Raw genomic sequence first — 20,111 nt, 5'->3', positions numbered from 1 at the left:
AATGATTCCAAGTTTCTGGCCAGGGTACTATATACAGGACTCGCAAAGTTTTACAGTGAGTTTCAGTCTCACCAATGAGATGGTTTGAGCAGCACCAGATGTACAATCTGCTTGGTTTTAGTCCAATTTTTCCTTGCATTTATCAGCCGTCCAGTTAAAGAATGCCAGAATTATGAAATCATTTTATAAAATCAGGTTGGAATGTTACAGTAATTATGTAACTTTGCATAAACCCTCAATTGACATTTATGGGTTTAAATTAGCCTAAATATTGTAAATTAAATTCAGATTGAACAGATTAACTGGTGTAAATAGGTTCATTTCAATGCCTACACCAAGTGATGGATTATGTAAATTATTATCTAACACATTCTTACTGGTCTGTTGGTGAAGTAATGTATTGTGTGATATTATAGCAATAGGATCATAGTTTGGAAATTGTGCATTTTTTGTTGCCTCATACAATGCAGATTTGTTTAAAACATGCCTATAGATTACCGGGGATCATTCAGAACTCCAGTAATCTGATCCTGGGATTCATTTCCGAATGTTGTTCGACTGAAATAGTCCAAACCAGTGAGCAGCGTCGTGATTGGTGGAGATCGGTAAGGGGCGGGGATGTTGCCGGATTGGTTGGCCTGAGAGCAGTTTTTACGGGAAAAAAACACACTTTTCCAGTAATGTTTTCCAAACACTGCAGGAGAGGATAAAACCTCGGGAGCAGCATCCTTTGCTCATATCCATTGCTGACACTCACCATGCTGTGGACAATCAGGCTCCTGTTGCTGCTGCTGCCCAGCTTCATCTTAGCAGGTTTGATGTTTTGTCTTGTGCATCTGGGTCTAATGCGGGGTAAAAGTTGCTGAAGAGAGAGTTCAGTGGATAACTTGGAAAGTTAGAGGAGATCCAACATTGTGCATTGACAGCGGGGAAATTGCATTTACAGAACAATTATTGTGTGTGCTTTAGAGATCGGGATGGAAGCTTTTAGTGTTCTTGAAGGAGTTAAACTGCTTTTAAAGAGCTGGCGGCTCCCTGGACAGTTAGCAGCACTGTAGTAATGTTGATTGGAATAACCCGATCTTTTGAGTGGCAAACAGTGGCTGTTATTTAGACATTTGGGAAATTAGCTGAAAAAATCTTTATTATTGGAAATGGCTCTGGATTATTTTTCCCTCAATCACAACAAGAGATTCTAAGGTCCTGTTGAGGAATTTCTGGATCAAATGCTGATCCCCTCCCCTTTACTGTGATACCACTTTAAGTCATAGTTTATTGGGGCAGGATTGTGTGCTGAGTTGTTTAACCACTTCTTTCTGCCCGCTGACTGCTGCTGTTCTGGAAATCTAGAAATTGGAAAGATAACGAGATCCGAATGATAAAGAATAGCTTCAATATTTATTTAAAGGGACAGACTTACTGTCAGTTAACTACTTTAAAATGTTTTCTTTTGTGTGCTTTTTAAAAAGATAAGCAGTATGCATGAGAGTGTTTGAGGAGTTAGTGTGCAGGGTAACCTGCTTGCTGTGTGTGGGAATAATTATCACAGGTAATTAAAAAGTTGATGGAGTTTTCTCACCGGGTGGCTGAGACCTCCCAGTCAACATTGTAAATTAATGTTGAAAAATAAATATTCCCTTCCGTCAAAGGTGCAATCATGGGGTGAGGGTAGTAACTGAAGTGGGATGTGTTCCCCTTTTTATATTAATTTGCTCCAATTTGCCCCCTCCCCATGCCTCCCTCTCAACACTTTACATATCGTTGCTCCTTATCCACCACCACCCTTCCACCTCCAAAAGTCACTTCTTCTTTAATTTTCTGCAGGAAAGGTTTGAGTGTAGTAATGAACGCCTGTTTATTTTGTTGAAATAGAGATTTTCTAGCCTTGTCTGTTGTTAAGAATTTACAGCTAGTGTTGAGTTTCAGGAGGCCATGGTTTGTGTGCTCATACTGCTGAATACTCAGTCTTGGCCTCGGGGTTGCTGACAATCTGAGACACAACCCAAGGTTGAAGAGTGGAGCTCAGCCATGAGAGAACACAGACCACACACTTCTAATTGGAACTGTACAACAAATGGTAAAAAATAGACAGCAGTGTCTGAAAACTTACGTCAATGTTTCAGATGCAGTCCCTGATTTCATTTCACATTTTTGTTATTTGCTGATGAAAAATGTTTTTGTTTTTGTTTATAATAAATGGGATTGACAACCAAGAGTAATTTACATTTTTTTTTGATCATCAAAATTAACTTCATGATGACTGTAGGTTGCTGCAAATTTAAATATGGAATGGATACCTGGGAGTAATTATAAGCCAGTAATTTAATTGTGTTCTGCTGACAGTGGGAGATCTGTCGTTGTGACTTTTAACCAGCACATGAACCCACACAATTGGTTGTCTGTATGTAATTCCCTCATTGATGAGTTTCTGTTATATATGGGGAATTTATTCTGCCACGTTTGTACCAGAAGCAGCTGTGTGTTTATAGTGAGTATTGGTGTTGTTGAAGAGTGATAATTAATGTGTAAAGTAGTTACAAGAAGGTAATCAAAATCTGCAGTTAATTATTTATTCTATGTCTTTTATACATTGCACCAATTTATCAGAAAAAATTCTCAATGAGCTGGTTTCCTTAAATCCTATTTACATATTGTTGCAAATTGCTGCATTAGATGATCATTCAACATCCTCCAGTATAGCTGAACTCCACACTGCCTCTTGCATCTGCTAAAAGGGTTTGAAATGCCAAAGCAGCTCAAGGGTTGCTTTGTCACTTTTTGCATTATTGCTCTGATTTTCTGTGGAACAAAAAATTGTGCCAGAGGACTGAAGGGTTGGCGGATCTGAAACCCCACTTCAAAAAAAAGGAGAGCGGGGTAAGCTAGGAAGTTGGAAGGTAGTCTTGCTTCAGTTATTGGCAAGATACCAGAAACAATAATACAGGATGAAATATTGAAACACATGGAGAAACAATGGCTTACTAAAAGGCAGGTTATATGTGGCCATCCTGATAGAAATTTTTGAAGAAATAGCAGTAGACATTGTTTATATGGAACAATTAGTTCATATGGATTTTCAAAAAGCATTTGATAAGGTGCTACATAAGATATATGGAATTAAAGGAAATCATATGAATGAAGCGCTATTTGGAGGAATAAAAGAGTATAAGGAAGTTTCTCAAAAAGGAAAGGTGTAGTGAGTAATATATTATGGGCCTGTCCATGTTGGGACCACGCATATTCACTATAAAATTATGTAGACTTGGGAATTGAGGGAATATTGAACTTGGCTAACAACACCACATTGTGACAAAGACTACAGGAGGACATGGATAGTGAGCAGAATGGGCAACTGGACAGCAGATGCAGTTCAGTGTGCAAAAATGTTAATATTACATTTAAGGAAGAGTAAGGGAAGTAAATACACCGTAAAGGCAGCAGAGCAGCATTGGTGTGCAGATACGAAGGTCAATAAAACTGAAAGTCCAAGTGTATAAAGCTATAAAAAAGTAAAACTTAATTCTTGGTTTTGTATCTAGTGCATGGAATATAAAACTAAGAAAGCAATTATAAATTTGTACAAGATCTTGGGCTGCAAATGAAGTATTGTGCAGTGTTTTAGGCACCCTATTGTAGGAAGAATGTAAACACAATGGAAAAGATTCAATGCAGATTTACCAAACATGTTACCAGGGATTAGAATTATTAAGAGAGACTTAAGAAGTTGAGACTTTTTTTCTCGAGTGGGGAAATGTAATGTGTGACGTAGATATAAAAAGCTAAGTATGATGGTCAGTGAGAGTAATGACCGTGCACAATTTGCAACAAAAATCCGTCATACCAGGGGTGATTAGAATGTGGAATTCTCCACCACAAGTCCTTTTAAAACAGAGCCCATAAATTATTTATTTTAAAAGGATATCTTCTTGAAAAAGAGAGTACCAGGAGTAAGCAGAACAATGGGATTACTAGATGCTCCTTATCAAATGCTGGTGCACCCATCCTCCCCCACCACCCAGCACAAATTTCATGCTCTGTTATGGTTCTACGCCTGTACCCAAAAATGCAGACTTGTCAGAAGTATATTTTAAATAGAAGTCCATTTTATTTAGACTTTTAAGGTCATTGGCAAAAGTCCCAAAGGCGACATGAGGAAAAACTTTTTTACGCACTGAGTGGTTAGGATCTGGAATGCACTGCCTGAAAGGGTGATGGAGACAGACCCACTCATGGCTTTCAAAAGGGAGTTGTATAAATACCTGATGGATAAAAAAATTCCAGGGCTAGGGGGAAAGGGTGGGGGAGTGGGACAAGCTGAAGTCCTCTTGCAGAGAGCCGGCATGGGTTCGACAGGCTGAATGGCCGTCTTCCGTGCTGTAACCATTTATGATTCTATGACTTCTATCTTATACATTGAATGTCGACTTTCGATTACTTTTTATGAGCAGCAAAGCATACATCAGAACTCCAGCCTGATATGTCCTTACTATACAGTATAAATGCACATGAGGCCCGTACTTGAGAGAAGGTCACTCTGTGACCAGTTACCTTTATTACCAAGATCTCAAGTGATGAAGGTGGGTGGAGCTTCCCCTTTTATACCTGAAAGTCCAGGTTAGGAGTGTCTCCCACAAGTTCACCCCCTTGTGGTCAATGTTCTCAAGGAGTATAACTTAGGTCAGCTTATACATGGGTTACAATGATAGTTGAATACATGACATCACCTCCCCCCCCCCCCTCCAAAGTCTTATTGGGATCACAGGTTAAGTCTCTCTGGTGGTTTATGCTCCCTTGTAGAGCGCCTGAGTTGGGGCTCCGGTTGTTGGGCGCTGGCCTGAGTGTCTGCTGTTTGCGGTGCCTCAGGCCTGTCCGGACTGCCCACAGTGACTGGGCTCTCCCCCACTTGGTTCCGGTGTTCGGTCACCTGTGGTGGAGTTCTTCCTCTGCTTCTTCTATGGGGTTGCTGAACCTCCTTTTAGTTTGATCCACGTGTTTGCGGCAGATTTGTCCATTGGTAAGTTTAGCTACCAAAACCCTATTCTCCTCTTTGGCAATCACAGTGCCTGCAAGCCATTTGGGCCCTGCAGCATAATTAAGGACAAAAACAGGGTCATTGACATCAATATATCACGCCCTCGCATTCCTGTCATGGTAGTCACATTGTGACTGACGCCTGCTCTCAACAATTTCTTTCATAGTGGGGTGTATAAGGGATAACCTGGTTTTGAGCGTCCTTTTCATTAGCAGCTCTGCATGTGGAACCCCTATGAGCGAGTGTGGTCGGGATCTATTGGCCAACAGGAGGCGTGATAAGTGGCTTTGTAGGGAACCCATTTGGATCCTGAGCATCCCCTGCTTGTTCTGCTGGCCGTTTGAGGCCGGCTTGAACGGTGCCGTTCTGATATGGTTGATTCCATTGCCTGCCATGAAGTCCCGGAATTCAGTGCTTGTGAAGCACGGGCCATTGTCGCTGATCAAGACATCTGATAGACCATGGGCGGCGAACATTGCCTGTAGACTTTCTACCATGGCAGATGATGTGCTTGAATTTAAAATGGCACACTCAATCCATTTGGAGTCGGTGTCTACTACAACCAAAAACATTTTTCCCATGAAAGGACCTGCGTAGCCCACATGGATGCGTGACCATGGCTTGGCGGGCCAGGACCAGGGGCTAAGGGGGGGGCTTCCCTGGGTGCTTTGCCCAGCTGAGCACATGTGTTGCACCTGCGAACACAAAGTTCCAGGTCTGCATCTATCCCTGGCCACCAAACGTGTGACCTGGCAATTGCCTTCATCATGACAATGCCCGGGTGTTCAGTGTGAAGTTCTCTGATAAACACTTCTCTGCCCATCTGGGGCATGACTACTCGGTTTCCCCACAGTAGGCAATTGGCCTGAATCGAGAGTTCATCCTTGCACCTATGAAACGGTTTAAATTCCTCAGGGCATGCCCCGTACGTGGCTGCCCAGTCCCCATTCAGGACGCATTTCTTAACTAAAGACAGTAGCGGGTCTTTATTTGTCCAGACTTTAATCTGACGGGCTGTCACAGGTGAGCCTTCGCTTTCGAAATCTTCAACAGCCATGACCAGCTCAGCATCATGCTCGGTTGCCCCCTCAGTGGTGGCTAGTGGGAGCCTGCTGAGTGAATCGGTTTTCAGTGCCCTGTCTGTGCCGAATTGTGTAGTCATAGGCGGCTAACGTGAGTGCCCACTTCTGTATGCGGGCCGATGCATTCGCATTTATGGCCTTGGTGTCGGCCAAAAGGGACGTTAGGGGTTTGTGTTCTGTCTCCAGCTCAAATTTCCTGCCAAACAGGTACTGGTGCATTTTTTTTTTACTGAGTCAAATTTGTCCATGACTTGTGAGCATGATACTCGTTCCACAGAGGAAATTGCATTGACATCGCCCCATTTCCAGTTCATGATAGCAAGCCAACTCCTCCCCAGTAGTGCGGGACCGTCCCACGGGACAATCCAGAGTGGCAACCTGTTCTCTGAATCTTTGTGGGTCACGACTACCGTGGCGCTGCCTAGCACCGCAATGATCTCCTTTGTATATGTCCGTAGCTGTGCGTCAATCGGCAATAATTTTGGCCTCCTGGCCTTTCGAACTGTTTGATACTGATCAAGGATTGGCTGGGCCCCGTGTCTAGATCCATTAATACTGGGATGCCATTGAGGAGCACTTTCATCATTATCGGTGGCGTCCTGGTGTATGAACTGTACATGTGCTCCACATGAACTCGCTGAACTTCAGCTTCCAGCGATTTCTCCCAGGATTCATTTGGCCTCGAAGGGCCTACATCGGGCCCATCTTCCTCGTACATCAATTTGGCTACAGGCTTCCTGCACATACGTGCCAAGTGACTGCTGACGTTGCAGTTTCTGCAGGTATATTGCTGATACCTGCAAGCTCTGGCTGGGTGTTTGCCTCTACACCTCCAGAATGAGCTGGAGGCCCTGTTGTTGAAAATAAAAGGTCCATTACCAGTTGACTGTCTCTGTAACTGTCCTTAAGCGCACCATTAACAGGTGTTGATGGCCCCATTACTGGCCGCATTGTCCATTGCGATGGCATGAATCGCCGTTCAGCTAGCCATTGTCTCTGTTGAATTCCCCCTTTGGGTTCGACTACCTGCTGGGGCATGAACGATTGCCTTTGCCTGCCTAGAGAACTGTGTGCCGCATTAACAATGTTGACTCCCTGGTCGTTTGCCACATTTGAGCCAAGATTTTTGTCATACTTCATTCTGGTCTCTTCCTCCCCTGAGATAAATGTCTGGGCCATCAGAGCCGCCGCTTTCAAGGTCAAGTCTTTAGTCTCAATCAGTATCCTGAAAACCCCACCGTGCTCGATGCCCTCAATAAAAAAGTCTCGCAGCATCTCCGCTCTGCATGCATCTGGGAACTTACATAGGCTCGCCAGTCACCGGACATTTGCCACGAAGTCTGGAACGCTTTGCCCTTCTCGCCGCCGGTGCGTGTAAAACCAGTGTCTCGCCATGTGCATGCTGCTCGTCGGTTTAAGGTGTTACCCGATCAACTTACTGAGCTCTTTGAACGTCTTGTCCGCCGGCTTCTTTGGCACTAGAAGGTCCTTCATCAGGGAGTACGTTCTGGATCCACAAACCTTCAGGAGATGAGCCCTGCGTTTGTCGGCCGAATCCTGTCCCAACCAGTGACAAAACTTTGCTTTAGTCTCTCAATAAAGTCGTCCCAATCATCACCAACACAGTACCTCTCTTCTGTGCTGCTAGTGGCCATGCTTGCATGGTTTAAATTCCAGTTTCTCGTCGCCAAAGATATGTCCTTACTATACAGTATAAATGCACACGAGGCCCATACTTGAGAGAAGGTCACTCTGTGACCAGTTACCTTTATTACCAAGACCTCAAGTGATGAAGGTGGGTGGAGCTTCCCCTTTTATACCGGAAAGTCTAGGTTAGGAGTGTCTCCCACAAGTTCACCCACTTGTGGTCAATGTTCTCAAGGTGTACAACTTAGGTCAGCTTATACATGGGTTACAATGACAGTTGAATACATGAAACAGCCTACCCTGTGTTTACTCTACCACTATACAGTTATGGATTTTGCATAAGTTGTGGAAACCCTATTTTCAATTAGTTCAATATTTATAGACTTGTTTATTCCCTTTTTCATCAGTTGATACAATGACAGCAGGAAAAAATGCACTTCACGATTTTCTGAAAACACCTGGACTTGAATTGGACAAAAAGTCCCTGCCGCATAAGTCTAAGAGAATGAACACCATTGAAGAATGTGCAAAGCGATGTACAAAATACAAAGGATTTGTTTGCAGGTAAATAAACATTGAAGACTGTAAGACCAATAATATGTTCCTAGCATGGCGCATGACATGCTGGGAGTACAGTGGAGTTGGAGCGGAGATGTTGATTGCCAGTGAAGGGTTGCTGGCTGCCAAATAATTGCTGCCAGATCAACCCTTACCTCCCCCTGACCCCCACCCTCTGAACTGCCACAAGGAACTTGAGGCCTCCTTGGTGGATCTGGCTGTGGATGACTGAAGAAAAGAGTGCTCCTACATTTGGAAGAGAGTCATCCAATGGCAAAGTTCCCCCCTCTGGGCTTCTCCTGTAGTGTCCAAAATGGCACTTAGTGACTAGAGCTTATTTTATATGGGGATCTGGCATCTGCGGCAACCATTGCATTATCTGCTCCTGTCTTTGGAGTCATTCAAAATGTGTTTAAGGTGCAGGAGCTACATTTTTCATTATCACCACCAAACCGTCAAAGCTTAATGTGCTTTGGTGATGGAAATGAAACTTACTATTATATGTGGTGTAGTTGTGTACTTGTAATGAATTGGCAATTTGAACTTTTTTTCTACTGTAAGTAGTTTTCCTATATTGCAGTTTAATTTGGTAGTTTTGTGATGTGCCAATCCAAAAAAAAATCTAGTCAAAAGCAGTTGGTAATTTCCTGATGATCCATCATTGTTAATCCATATTGTAGAGTGTGCACAAAATGTGGTCTGCTTGTGTCCGTTTTTTTCTGAAGGTGGTTACTACATCTCCAGGAAGAAACTGAATTGGGAAAGGCATTTGATCTATCACACTCTTTCCACAGACCTGTGAGATCTACTTATGAGTCCACCCACATATTTAATCTTCATAGTCAAAGTTCTACATAAATGAACACTCTTAGAGCATATTTATCTTCACCGATCCAACTGCCCTACCTAGGCACCATCTTCCACAGTCCAGAAACCAGAAAGAGAAGGGAATAGATGCGAGCAACACTATCTGAGGGGTGGGGTTAGGGGGCGGGCGAGGGTGGAGAAGCTGTGAAAAGTAATTTGGGGGAGGGAAGGAGAGAGCAACAGAGCCAGGAACATCACTTGGAGGATGGAACCATAGGCAAGATGCAGTACTCCTTGAAGGGATTTACTTTGAGGAGTGTTTTGGGGTGAAAGAGTGCCAGCGTGATCTGGAGGGCTCGGAAGAGAGTGCAACATGAACTACGGGGAATGGATGAGTGCCATATCGAACTGGGAACAGGGAGACAATTCTAATTTGGATGGGGGGAGAAAAGGAAGGAGAGTGCAGCATAATCTCTGGTGGAAGACTTATACTTGAGCTGGGTAAGGAGAGTGACGTCTTCAAGTAGGGGAGGGAGAGGAGTGCCAGCAAGAACTGGAAGGGGAAAGTCCATCATTGTGAGTTGGGTGGGGTTGGTGGAAGTATACTGTCTCTTTGAACTGCATCCAGAGGTGATCGAGTGTCTCTGGGGGAGAGAGGAGGATTTGGAGGAGTTGTTGAGGTCGATTTGGGGAAGTTATGGTTCGGTTAATCTGTTCAAAACCCAATGGGGTTGAAATTGGTCTTGGGTGGTAGCGAATTAGCAGCCCATTTTACATAGCATCTGATTTTCTGTTCCATTGTAAATGAAGGTAATTAATGAGATTTGAAGATTTTTTTTGTGTTCTGGACCAGAAGTTTAAAAAAAAATTACAATCTAAGGAAGCATTGAGTTAAATAAGACTTTATTAAATACTTTTCTAAATATTGACTTGTGGAATATATTACTTCCTAGTGTAGTGAAACATTCACATCGTATCATTTTTTTATTTTCAGAAACCTAGATAAAGACTTGTAGTGTAAAACATAAGGGTTGAAAAGAATGGGAGATTAAATCGAGAAGTAATAATTCAATCATGCCAAGCTTGGCCATTGTCCTATCATCTGTTTTCTCACCATCTCTCTTGAAAGCACTGACTTGCTGGGGTATAATTCCATGGGTTCCCGCAGCTCTCTTGTACCTCTCCCAAGAGGTCCTTCTTCATGTGTGAGTGCAGACAGTGAATATTGGCAGCCTAATTCCTCTTGCAAAGCATCCCATTCAAACCTGTTTCTCCCTTTATACAATGTGCTCGCTTTCCAGCAGGAGTCAGAGGTTAGCAACCAGGAGCGAGGACTTTATTGTTGTGCCTCAAATATTGCCATGGCTAAAATCAGCTACTTCAGCAAAAAATAGTAATGAAAGCTGTGATCTTCTGTGCATTGAGCATTGCCTTTATTCATGATACCATTGGGCAAGCTAAGTTTTTAGCTTTAAATGGTTTTTGATTGCAAGATAATGGAAGACTGGAGATCTTTCAGGAGCTCCTGATTTTTGAGATCCTGAAATGGAAAGAGTTTGAGTGAGAAATCCTGCAAGCAGCCTTGATTTCCGCATGTAGGATGTTGCATTTGAACTTTATAGAGAAATTAGATAAAAAGGCTTGACATCAAGCAAGGAGGGATTCTATGGGGTCAAGTTTTGGCCTGAGTTGCTCCTATTTTTTTGGAGCAACTAGTTTAGAATGGAGTATCTTAGAAATTGCAATTCTCAGCCTTTAGTTTGCTCCAGTTCTAGTGAGTTAGAAAAGTTTCATTTTAGAACAGATTTTTTTTTTTCAAAAGGGGGCATGCCCAGCCACTTATGCCTGTTTTGCAAATTTAGGCAGCAAAAAACGTACTCCAAACTAACTTACAATGGAGTAAGTATAGATTTTTGTACGCTCAGAAAAACTTTACCTACACTTGGAAATCAGGCGTAAGGAACGAAAGATAGGTGGGGGGGAGCGAGAGGGGGGTTTACAAACATTAAACACTTCACTTTTACAAATAAAGAGCCATCATCAATAATAAATGATAAATACATCAATAAATAAACCAATAAATCAATCCAAATAAATAAAAAAATTAAAAAAAAATTAAAAATCACTCAATAAATAAAAAATTATTTCTACTCACCTACTGCAGCACCAGGGAGAAGAAGTGTGGGGGGGGGGTAGAAGATGATTTGGGGGGGGGGGGGTGTAGAAGATGAGGGGGGGGAGAAAAGAGAAGAAGATGAGGAGGGGAGAAGATGAGGGAGGGGGGGTGCGGGGAGAGATAGAAAACGACAAAGAAGAAGCCTGGCCCCTCCGAGGACTTCAGACGGGGCCCACCCCAGCGAGATGTGAGCGGGCGGGCCCCGCCGCCAACGAGGAAGCCGGGTCCTGCCGAGAACTTCGGGTGGGGCCCGCACGCAGCCGATGCTGGGCTGCCGACTCTTCGGGCGGGGCCTGCTCCCAGCGAGAGGCTGGATGGGTGGGCCCCGCCGACGACAACGACAACGCCGGCTGCCAGGAGTTCTTTCGGCGGGGCCCGCCCCCAGCAAGAGGCCGGGCGGGCGGGCGGGCCCCACCGCCGAGGTAAGATACACAGGCCACTAGGCCTGGAATAGGGTCGTTGCCCTGAAGACAAGACGCCGGCAGCGACTGCGCACGCGCTCAGCCCCCACTGCGCACGCGCTCAGCCCCCACTGCGCACGCGCTCAGCTCCGCCCCCAGCAGCTCCTGCTGCGCAGTGCCGAGGTGGAATTGGGCCTACAGCTATCTGAGAATCGCGAGGGAAGTATTCGGCGCAATTTTTGTTCTATAAATTAGGCGGGCCTCACCGATGTGCGCCCTCCTAGCGGGCGACCGAAACTTGACCCCGATATATTGGCGAGCAAATGAGATACATTCGTATTAATTATTTTTTGAGCACAATTGCCGATTCTGGTACATCTTGCACCCGTTATGAGACGTGGTTTTATTTCTTGAGTTTCTGCTCAAATGGCGGAGCAGGCTCGAGGGGCTAGATGGCCTACTCCTGTTCCTAATTCTTATGTTCTTCTTATGTAATTTTCATTTTGCTGAATGCAAAGTCTGTCATGAGGGCAGCATTTTAAAACATTAAAAAAAAAATATTCCTTACTCCTATTTAAGATTGGTAATTTGGTGTATTTTGATCACTACAAAAGAAAATGGGTTATCACAAAAAATAAGCATTTTTAGCACATTGCCAATCCACCATCTGGTTCAGTAACTCATTTTTAAATTACTGAAAATGACTTAAAAATATACAGAACCATTTGCTCGTTATATTGGGGTACAGTAGTCAGTTTCTTAGTAAAATTACATTCAAAAGCTTTTAAATTGTGCCCAAAAGATCCAGCTTAATTTTTAGATTCAAAGGCCTGCAAACGAGCACAATTAAAAAGACTAAAAGAAAGACTTACATTTATATAGCGTCTTTCATGATCATCAGATGTTTCAAAGCGCTTTACAGCCAATGAAGTACTTTTGGAGTGTAGTCACTGCTGTACTGTGGGAAATGCGGTAGCCAATTTGTGCACAGCAAGCGCTTACAAAAAGCTATGTGATAATGACCAGATAAACTGGTTTTGTTATGTTGATTGAGGGATAAATATTGGCCAGGACACCGGGGATAACTCCCCTGCTCTTCTTCGAAATAGTGCCATGGAATTTTTTCCGTCCACATGAGAGGGCAGACAGGACCTTGGTTTAACGTCCCATCCAAAAGACGGCACCTCCGACAGTGCAGCATTCCCTCAGTGCTGCAATGTAGTGTCAGCCTAGATTTATGTGCTCAAGTCCCAGGAGTGGGACTTGAACCCACAACCTTCTGACTTTGAGGTGAGTGTGCTACCCACTGAGCCACAGCTGACACTAATTTGCAGAAACTTCCAATGGTAATTTATTTTTCTGGGTGGGCGGAGACCAGTTTTATGGGTGTGGCCAGCTTCTAGTGGCATGTTTTTTAAGCTCGCGCAAAAGATTGCGGAAGCTCGAGTTGAGCTCGACGTAACTTGTGCTTGAAGTTTGCCGATCTTTTCGGGTGATTTGCACCAAAAAAAAATAGCGGAAACTCAACCCCAACATTTTTTATTGCAGTGTGTTTAATTTTTTTTCTGGATCTATTTAAAATAGTTCCATTATTACATGTAGCAATAAAATGTAGGAATAGGAGTTGCTTAATTTATTGAAAATGTTGTTCTATTATCTGCAAATGAAACTTGTCTAGTTGTGAAAGGTCTAACCAAAGAGTTCAGCCTAACTTACTGCTTTTATTTCCAGGGCCTTTTATTTTGCTAAAAGTGAGAAGCGGTGCCATTGGCTGTCATTTAATAGCAAAACAAAAGGGGTGAAGGGAAAGCAAGTCAAAGGATTTGACCTTTACGAGAGAAAAGGTAATGTCGGTGAAAATGGAATAAATGTGTGAGCTGCTAATTTGAATAACAAGTGCATTATGGGCTAAGTGATTTTTGAGAGGAGGATAAAGCTGGTAGAATTTCCACCTCTGGGGCACTGCCCCATTTACAGATCCCTCAAAGTGTAGATTTACAACTTTCCAGCTTTCACTAGATTATCCCAGCAAATTACAAAACTGGAGAAAAAAAACCTATAAACTCTATCAGGTGTTTTACTTCTGGGAAATCATTTTCAAGCAATCTTTTTATTTTGTAGCCTAACAGCTTCTGATGGAGTGAAATGGATTGAAGCTCACTATATTTCAGTTTTATTAGTTTGCAGCTACCTGAGCTTTGAATTTCTGCTATTGTCATGGTTTAGACCTGAATGGCCAGTAATGGGGTTCAGACAGACCCAATGGAAGTGAACTATTTATACCCAAATTTCCAAGCTTGGCATATTTGGGTTGCTTCAAATACAGATCTGGATAGGTACAGGGAGCAGACTAGTAGTGGGCATGTGAAATTTAAACAGAAGGAAAAGTGGATGTCAGAAGTGACACCCAAAACCTAAGAATAAGAAAACCTAAGGTGGAGGTAGTCAGTTCAGCATCCTGACCTCCTGTTTCATGCCTGCTAAAGTGGTAGTGGTGCAGGAGATGCATGTGAGGAAGATGGCCTTTTGTACCACCCCATAGCACCATCCCCATAAAGCAGCATTATACTGTGCCAGCAAGGAAGCGGGGTCAAATTTCAGGTCATATCAGTTACTTAATTTGCCAGCCCTATGCTGCATGGTAGCTGAAGGTGTCCTTGCAGCAGGGGGCATGGTTTTACATCTAGCTCTCTGCCTACCCTGCAAAGATAGCTCTTCATGCTCATTGTCAAGTAGCTGTGCCTGCACCAACAAATGTGTTGAGATCTTGGCAGCAGTGCTCAATCAGGGTAAGTTGCCTATTGATCACTGTGATATACTTTCTTTCATTCACTGCCACTGAAAGTAGCAGCAGAAACAAATTATGAAAAGTTACTTAATTGTGCTCCTTAAATCAACCAATGCCACAGAGATACCCTAGAAATCCTCTAGACTTGACATCCTATATGCCCATTGATTGGGAAATGGTGGCTAGCATGTCTCCCTCCTCAAATGCTCCTCAATAAAGTTGGCCATAGTGTAAAGTGAGAGGAGTTCCTGCAGGATGAAATTCCTGCTCATTTTCTACTATCAGCTGCCTGATTAACAGCTCGACATTGGGAGGCCAAAAACAGAAATCTGACTTGGGAGGTAATAGCAGGGAGTGATCTCCATCTTATCATTCTAATGTATCTAAAGTGAAATTTGGAAAGCTACTTGCTTTAACGCATATGGTGTCAATGAAAATCTTTTAATGTACGAGCATCTCATTAACAAAACGGTCTCATTTTGTGCAGACTATATTCGAGAATGCATTATTGGAAAAGGGAAAAACTACCAGGGTACAAAGTCAGTGACAGAAAGTGGTCAAACCTGTCAACACTGGAATTCAACAATCCCACACGACCACAGGTAACTTTTAACATTCGTTTTGACGTGAGTGATGTTATTGATTTAATTCCCACCAAGCCAAACAGTTTGTTTAGTGTAAAGATCGTAATGCAACAATGCGTTGTTTAGCCATCCCAAAGTAGCTTCACTGTCTGAATTCAATACCACCCAGGTTTCTGTTAATCTGCTGCAGTTGGGAATATGTTTAACAGAAGAACTTCAAAACTGAGGAACACAATACCTCCCTCTGTCTTTGGTTTGTCTTCCCATTTACAGATTTTTAAACCTCAAGCTTGTCATCATTAAATTACTGGTTCTTGATTTGCTTCTTTGCTCCTGGGCCTGCAGCCTTGGGCCGAGGCCTGCTGTGCAGGATACCGATCACTTCGAATTCACTGTAAATGCTGCTAGAACATTAAACAACTGCATCAGAGAAAAATTAAAAGTCATTGACTGGATGGTAAGATTGCGAAGTGCCAAGAAAAATATATTTTTGTAAGATGACATTGCACAAAAAAGTGCATTACGTTTGAAAAATTAGATTTTAAAGCTGTGATTTTTAGATACTGCAGATAAACCTGAGGAGCAAAATATGCTTTCCATAAGTCCTTCAACAAAGATTTCAATCTGTTACAAATGATATTTGTCCAGATACAGACTAAACAGTCTCCTGGGAGGTAATTCAACCTCTATATTTGATTCTGCCAATGTACTTTCTATCACTCCTGGAGGAATGTGCTCATTCTTCTGCGAACAGTAACCTTCTGGGTGACTTGCTTTTTATCCATGGCTTTTCGAAGGAATTGTAGATGACATACAAGCAAACTTCTGTTTCACTGTCATAGACTCTTGTACCACTCATCTGAATGGAGCATCATTGCCCACTACTTGTAGAAAAACACTCAAAATCCATTTAAGAAACCTTAAAGAACATTGTCAGAATGTCCAAGTAACATCCTTTATCCATTAAAACAATCTGATTGGTAACTAACTTTTTATGAATACTCTTTCCATGCTTCTAAACATCATACAGTAGATGGAGCTTTGCAGCTTACACCAGTGTAGTTCTGCACTTCTCCTTATGGTCACTTCTTTCTGTATGAATAAATTGACTTTAAAATCTAGGATTGTGAATCAACTGGTTTTGCTTGTCGTGAATCAGTAATTGTTGTCTACAGAATTAACTGCTTTCCCGGCACCATATTTGACTCTGAAGAGTCAGAATTTCATCCTCACTTCAAACCATCCTAATTCCTCCACTTTTGTAACCAAGTTGAGTCAAAGGGGATTTTTGTCCTATTTGTTCATTTGTTTGTCCCTTGATAATTGTTTAGTCACCACATCAAAACAATAGCTTCTGTTTTGCATATTAAAAACATGATGTAAGCATATGTCATGATTGATGATCCAAAGAGATTTTCTTCTGTAAAGGCAAAAGAAAACTAACCATTGTCTGATAGATGTTATGCAATCCTGACATCAAGTATTCAGTGAACATAAAGCATGTCAAGTGGATTCGTGTTTTGAACTTTCAGAAAGCAAACATGAAGCACTTCTGTAAACTATATTAATAACTGAAAATATGCAGATGAACACCAATTTTTGATTTGAACAAGGCTTCTTATTACCTTATCAAATTGAGGAATATCTGTGTTGGGGAATACTTTTGCATCGAGTGTTGGTATCAGTCACTTCCAGCTCGCTATTATGTGGGTCAAATACAGGGTAAAACCCAGCAAGAAATCTGAACCTCAACCTCCAAAGTATGTCTTGTGTTCTGGGGTGATATGTCCTTTTATTTTGCCATCGTTTTGGCATCTTTGAATAAAGTTGTTAATTTAGTGCAAATTGGAGCCTTATAATATATTTCTGTGCTGTTAACTCTATTCATGGAACTAAATTCAGACTCATTTAGGATTTTGAACTCTTGCAGCTAGCATAGCATTTCAACCCATCTGTCTGAACTAGATTAAACCCCAGCTCCCAGAGGTAAAAGGACATAGTATGGGAGATTGATAAAATCCAGATGATTCTTGTTTTAGTTGATTCCACATTTTGAAACCCAATACATTTCATAATTTTTAGGCTGGATACAGTTTGCACATGTCCTTAACCTGGAACAACTTTTGTCTGTTTGACTAGGTTTTTGCCTTCAAATAACCGTAATAAGAACCTGCAAGAGAACTACTGCAGGAATCCAAGAGGTGAGGAAGGAGGTCCATGGTGCTTCACGATGCTCCCAAAGATCCGTCTGGAGAGCTGCGCTATTCCACAATGTGCAGAAGGTGATTACTCTCTTTGCACAAAAAAGCTGAATCTCTATTTGCTAAATATTTAAATCTGATTTGCAAGATCTGATCAGTAAGGTTAAGGGTCTGGATTGAGAACAAGCATCTCATGTATTTTAGAATGCACATTAGAATCAGATGATGCGACTCAGTGATGAGATGAAAAGGTCAGCTTGTTCTTTCCAGGTCACCTTTCCCCACCCGCTCAAAACAATAATGTGGAATGTTTGATTTCAAAAAACTTTTGACCAAAATGTTTTTTTCCTGTTTTAAAATGTAGTCGAATGTGTAACTTGTAATGGAGAAACTTACAGAGGACCCATGGACCACACAGAATCTGGAAAGGAATGTCAGCGCTGGGACCTTCAGATGCCACATAATCACAGATTCCATCCTGAACGGTGAGAGAGGCTGAAATGCAGGAGAGCTTGTTTGAGATTGACCTGCAAGATTTCAACAACCCCACATGCTTTGAATGACTCGCATAAATCAAACAGGGTGCTGTCAAAAGAGGCGCTCAATACAGTACTGACCTGAAGAATTGAGCATAAATTTCAAATTAATAAGAAAGGAATAATGACATCAGAGTTTTCTACTTAGATTCAATGCAAGAACTGACACGGAATTAGTTCTGACAGCTTACCTTATGAGTATAGAAACACACATGAAGCTGCCTTTAATTTGGCACAAAGTGAAACTAAATTGGCAATCTTGTTCAAAGTGCCACAAGGGTGATTGATGTGGGCAATAGAAATATCAGACTGATGAAGCGAGCTGCTGTTCTAAGTTTTGGACTAAATCGCATGCTGAGGCAGGGAAGAGGAGTTTTACACTGCAGCAGAGAGTGCTTGCCACTTGCATTAGCTGCCTGAAATGGGGAAGGTGTTGCCTTCCCTGACATTAACATTTTTCTCACAGAAAATCAGACATCATCTGGCATGCCAATAAGTTGTAATGTTCCATCTTGTTTGTCAGCTTTGTGCTGCACACTTCATTTTATTTCATGAACTATTTGAAACTTCTTGGATTCTCCAAAAAGGTGATCTTGACTTAACTATAACATTGAGACTACTTAAAACTTGAGCAACATGAGCCAGTGCAACTCTTGTGATTTAATTTGCAGATTTCCAGATAAGGGGCTCGATGATAATTATTGCCGTAATCCTAATGGTCGTATCAAGCCTTGGTGTTATACTCTTGATCCCCAAACCCCTTGGGAATACTGTGCAATTAAGGAATGTGGTGAGTAAATATTTTCTCTTTTTTTGCTAAATAAAAATAATAATTGGAGGTTTTCCACATTAGCAACTAGTGAAGGCTTTGGTCATTGCTAATGACTTCCTTAGTTCAAACACACTGTCAATCCTAAAACCCAGAAGCATGATTCATATTTTCCTTTCTGCAGAAACATTAGTTGGAAAAAACCTTACTGACCACTGTAAAATCTCATGTATCGGATTGTTAGCATTTGAGCATGAAAGCAATGATCTTTTCAGTGATATACAGTGTGACTAATAAGTGTTATTTACAAAATCCCTCTTCCCTGTTCACATTTGGCTCTGGTCAAGATCTGCACGATAATGACTCAAGAACTGGTCTTTGGAGTTCAGCTAATCATTTGGGAACCTCATTAAACCATAATCACTCCAGGGAGTTTGCAAAAGCAGAAAGCATCTTTGGGCTTCACAACTTGCCTTTTTTTATGCATTTCCTTATCCTCTGAAATTATGTAATTAATTGTTTCAAGATGTTTACTTAATGAGACATGTATCATCCTTAATATTAGAGAGATGATTTTGGCAATAGAAAATTTTGTGTAAATGCATTATTTCTAATGTAGAATGAATAGAGAATGGGACCTCTGGCCTCATGCAAATACATTAATATTTCTGAAAAAAGGCTGGATTTTTCTAAAGAACGTGGATTAGAAACATTTTGTATTTTGAAGTTGGAGTTGTGAGTTCTGTAACAGCTTTATCATGTCAAAAACAACTTCATTCTGAAAGTGGTCCTCTATCTGTTTAACATGTTACAAATGTTTCAGTTCATAACTGTGATCATGATTCGGAGGTGACTACCGAATGCTTCAAGGAGCTTGGGGAGAGTTACAGAGGGACTATGAACACCACACCTTCAGGAATCCCCTGCCAACGATGGGATTTGCAGTATCCTCACCATCACAACTTCACCCCTGAGAACTATAAGTGCAAGTGAGTAAGCTAGCTGTTGCTGAGGTTATAAACCCTGAGTATGTATCTTTTTTTAAGACTATCTAAGTTTTTCCAGATGATGTGTGGGTTTTTTTCCCATCCTTCTTGAAATACTTGTATGACCTATTGCTTTGAGCAGAATATTCCGTAGAATTTACAGCAAAGAAACAGGTCATTCATCCCAATTGGTCTACGCTGGAGTTTATGCTCCACATGAATCTTCTCCCACCCTACTTCATCTAATCTTATCAGCATATCCTTCTGTTTCTTTTTCCCTCATGCTTATCTAGCTTCCTCTTAAATGCAAAGATTATTAAGAATTTAGTTTTGATTGATACTGGATATCAGGTATACTCAGAGTTTTAGCATTGACAGTAAATTGGTTGATGCCAAGTTCCTAAAATAAGATGATGCAATCTTTCACCCAAACACAAATCAAAGACTGTAATAATTGTCGCACTGAAGAATACAATATCCCAACTAGAGACAATAACATTGCTCAAGGACAAACTGGAGATGTACTGAATTACATTTTCAGGTG

The 20,111-nt window shown here is 41.8% G+C and overlaps 1 protein-coding gene across 1 annotated transcript in view; it reads left to right on the top strand.

Annotated features, from left to right (window-relative positions):
• Window positions 1–712: 712 nt before the first annotated feature.
• Window positions 713–20,111, top strand: part of LOC139277983 (hepatocyte growth factor-like) — a 47,087-nt gene continuing 27,688 nt past the window's right edge. The window contains exons 1-8 of the mRNA XM_070896631.1: window positions 713–813; window positions 8,169–8,325; window positions 13,435–13,547; window positions 14,979–15,093; window positions 17,215–17,357; window positions 17,641–17,761; window positions 18,484–18,602; window positions 19,405–19,570. Of these exons, the coding sequence (XP_070752732.1) occupies window positions 759–813; window positions 8,169–8,325; window positions 13,435–13,547; window positions 14,979–15,093; window positions 17,215–17,357; window positions 17,641–17,761; window positions 18,484–18,602; window positions 19,405–19,570 (989 nt within the window). The 5' untranslated portion in view covers window positions 713–758. The remainder of the gene's footprint in view (window positions 814–8,168; window positions 8,326–13,434; window positions 13,548–14,978; window positions 15,094–17,214; window positions 17,358–17,640; window positions 17,762–18,483; window positions 18,603–19,404; window positions 19,571–20,111) is intronic.

This window comes from Pristiophorus japonicus, chromosome 13 (genome assembly GCF_044704955.1).
Source record: "Pristiophorus japonicus isolate sPriJap1 chromosome 13, sPriJap1.hap1, whole genome shotgun sequence".
NCBI lineage: Eukaryota > Metazoa > Chordata > Chondrichthyes > Pristiophoridae > Pristiophorus > Pristiophorus japonicus.
This window is presented reverse-complemented; position numbering and strand designations above follow the sequence as displayed.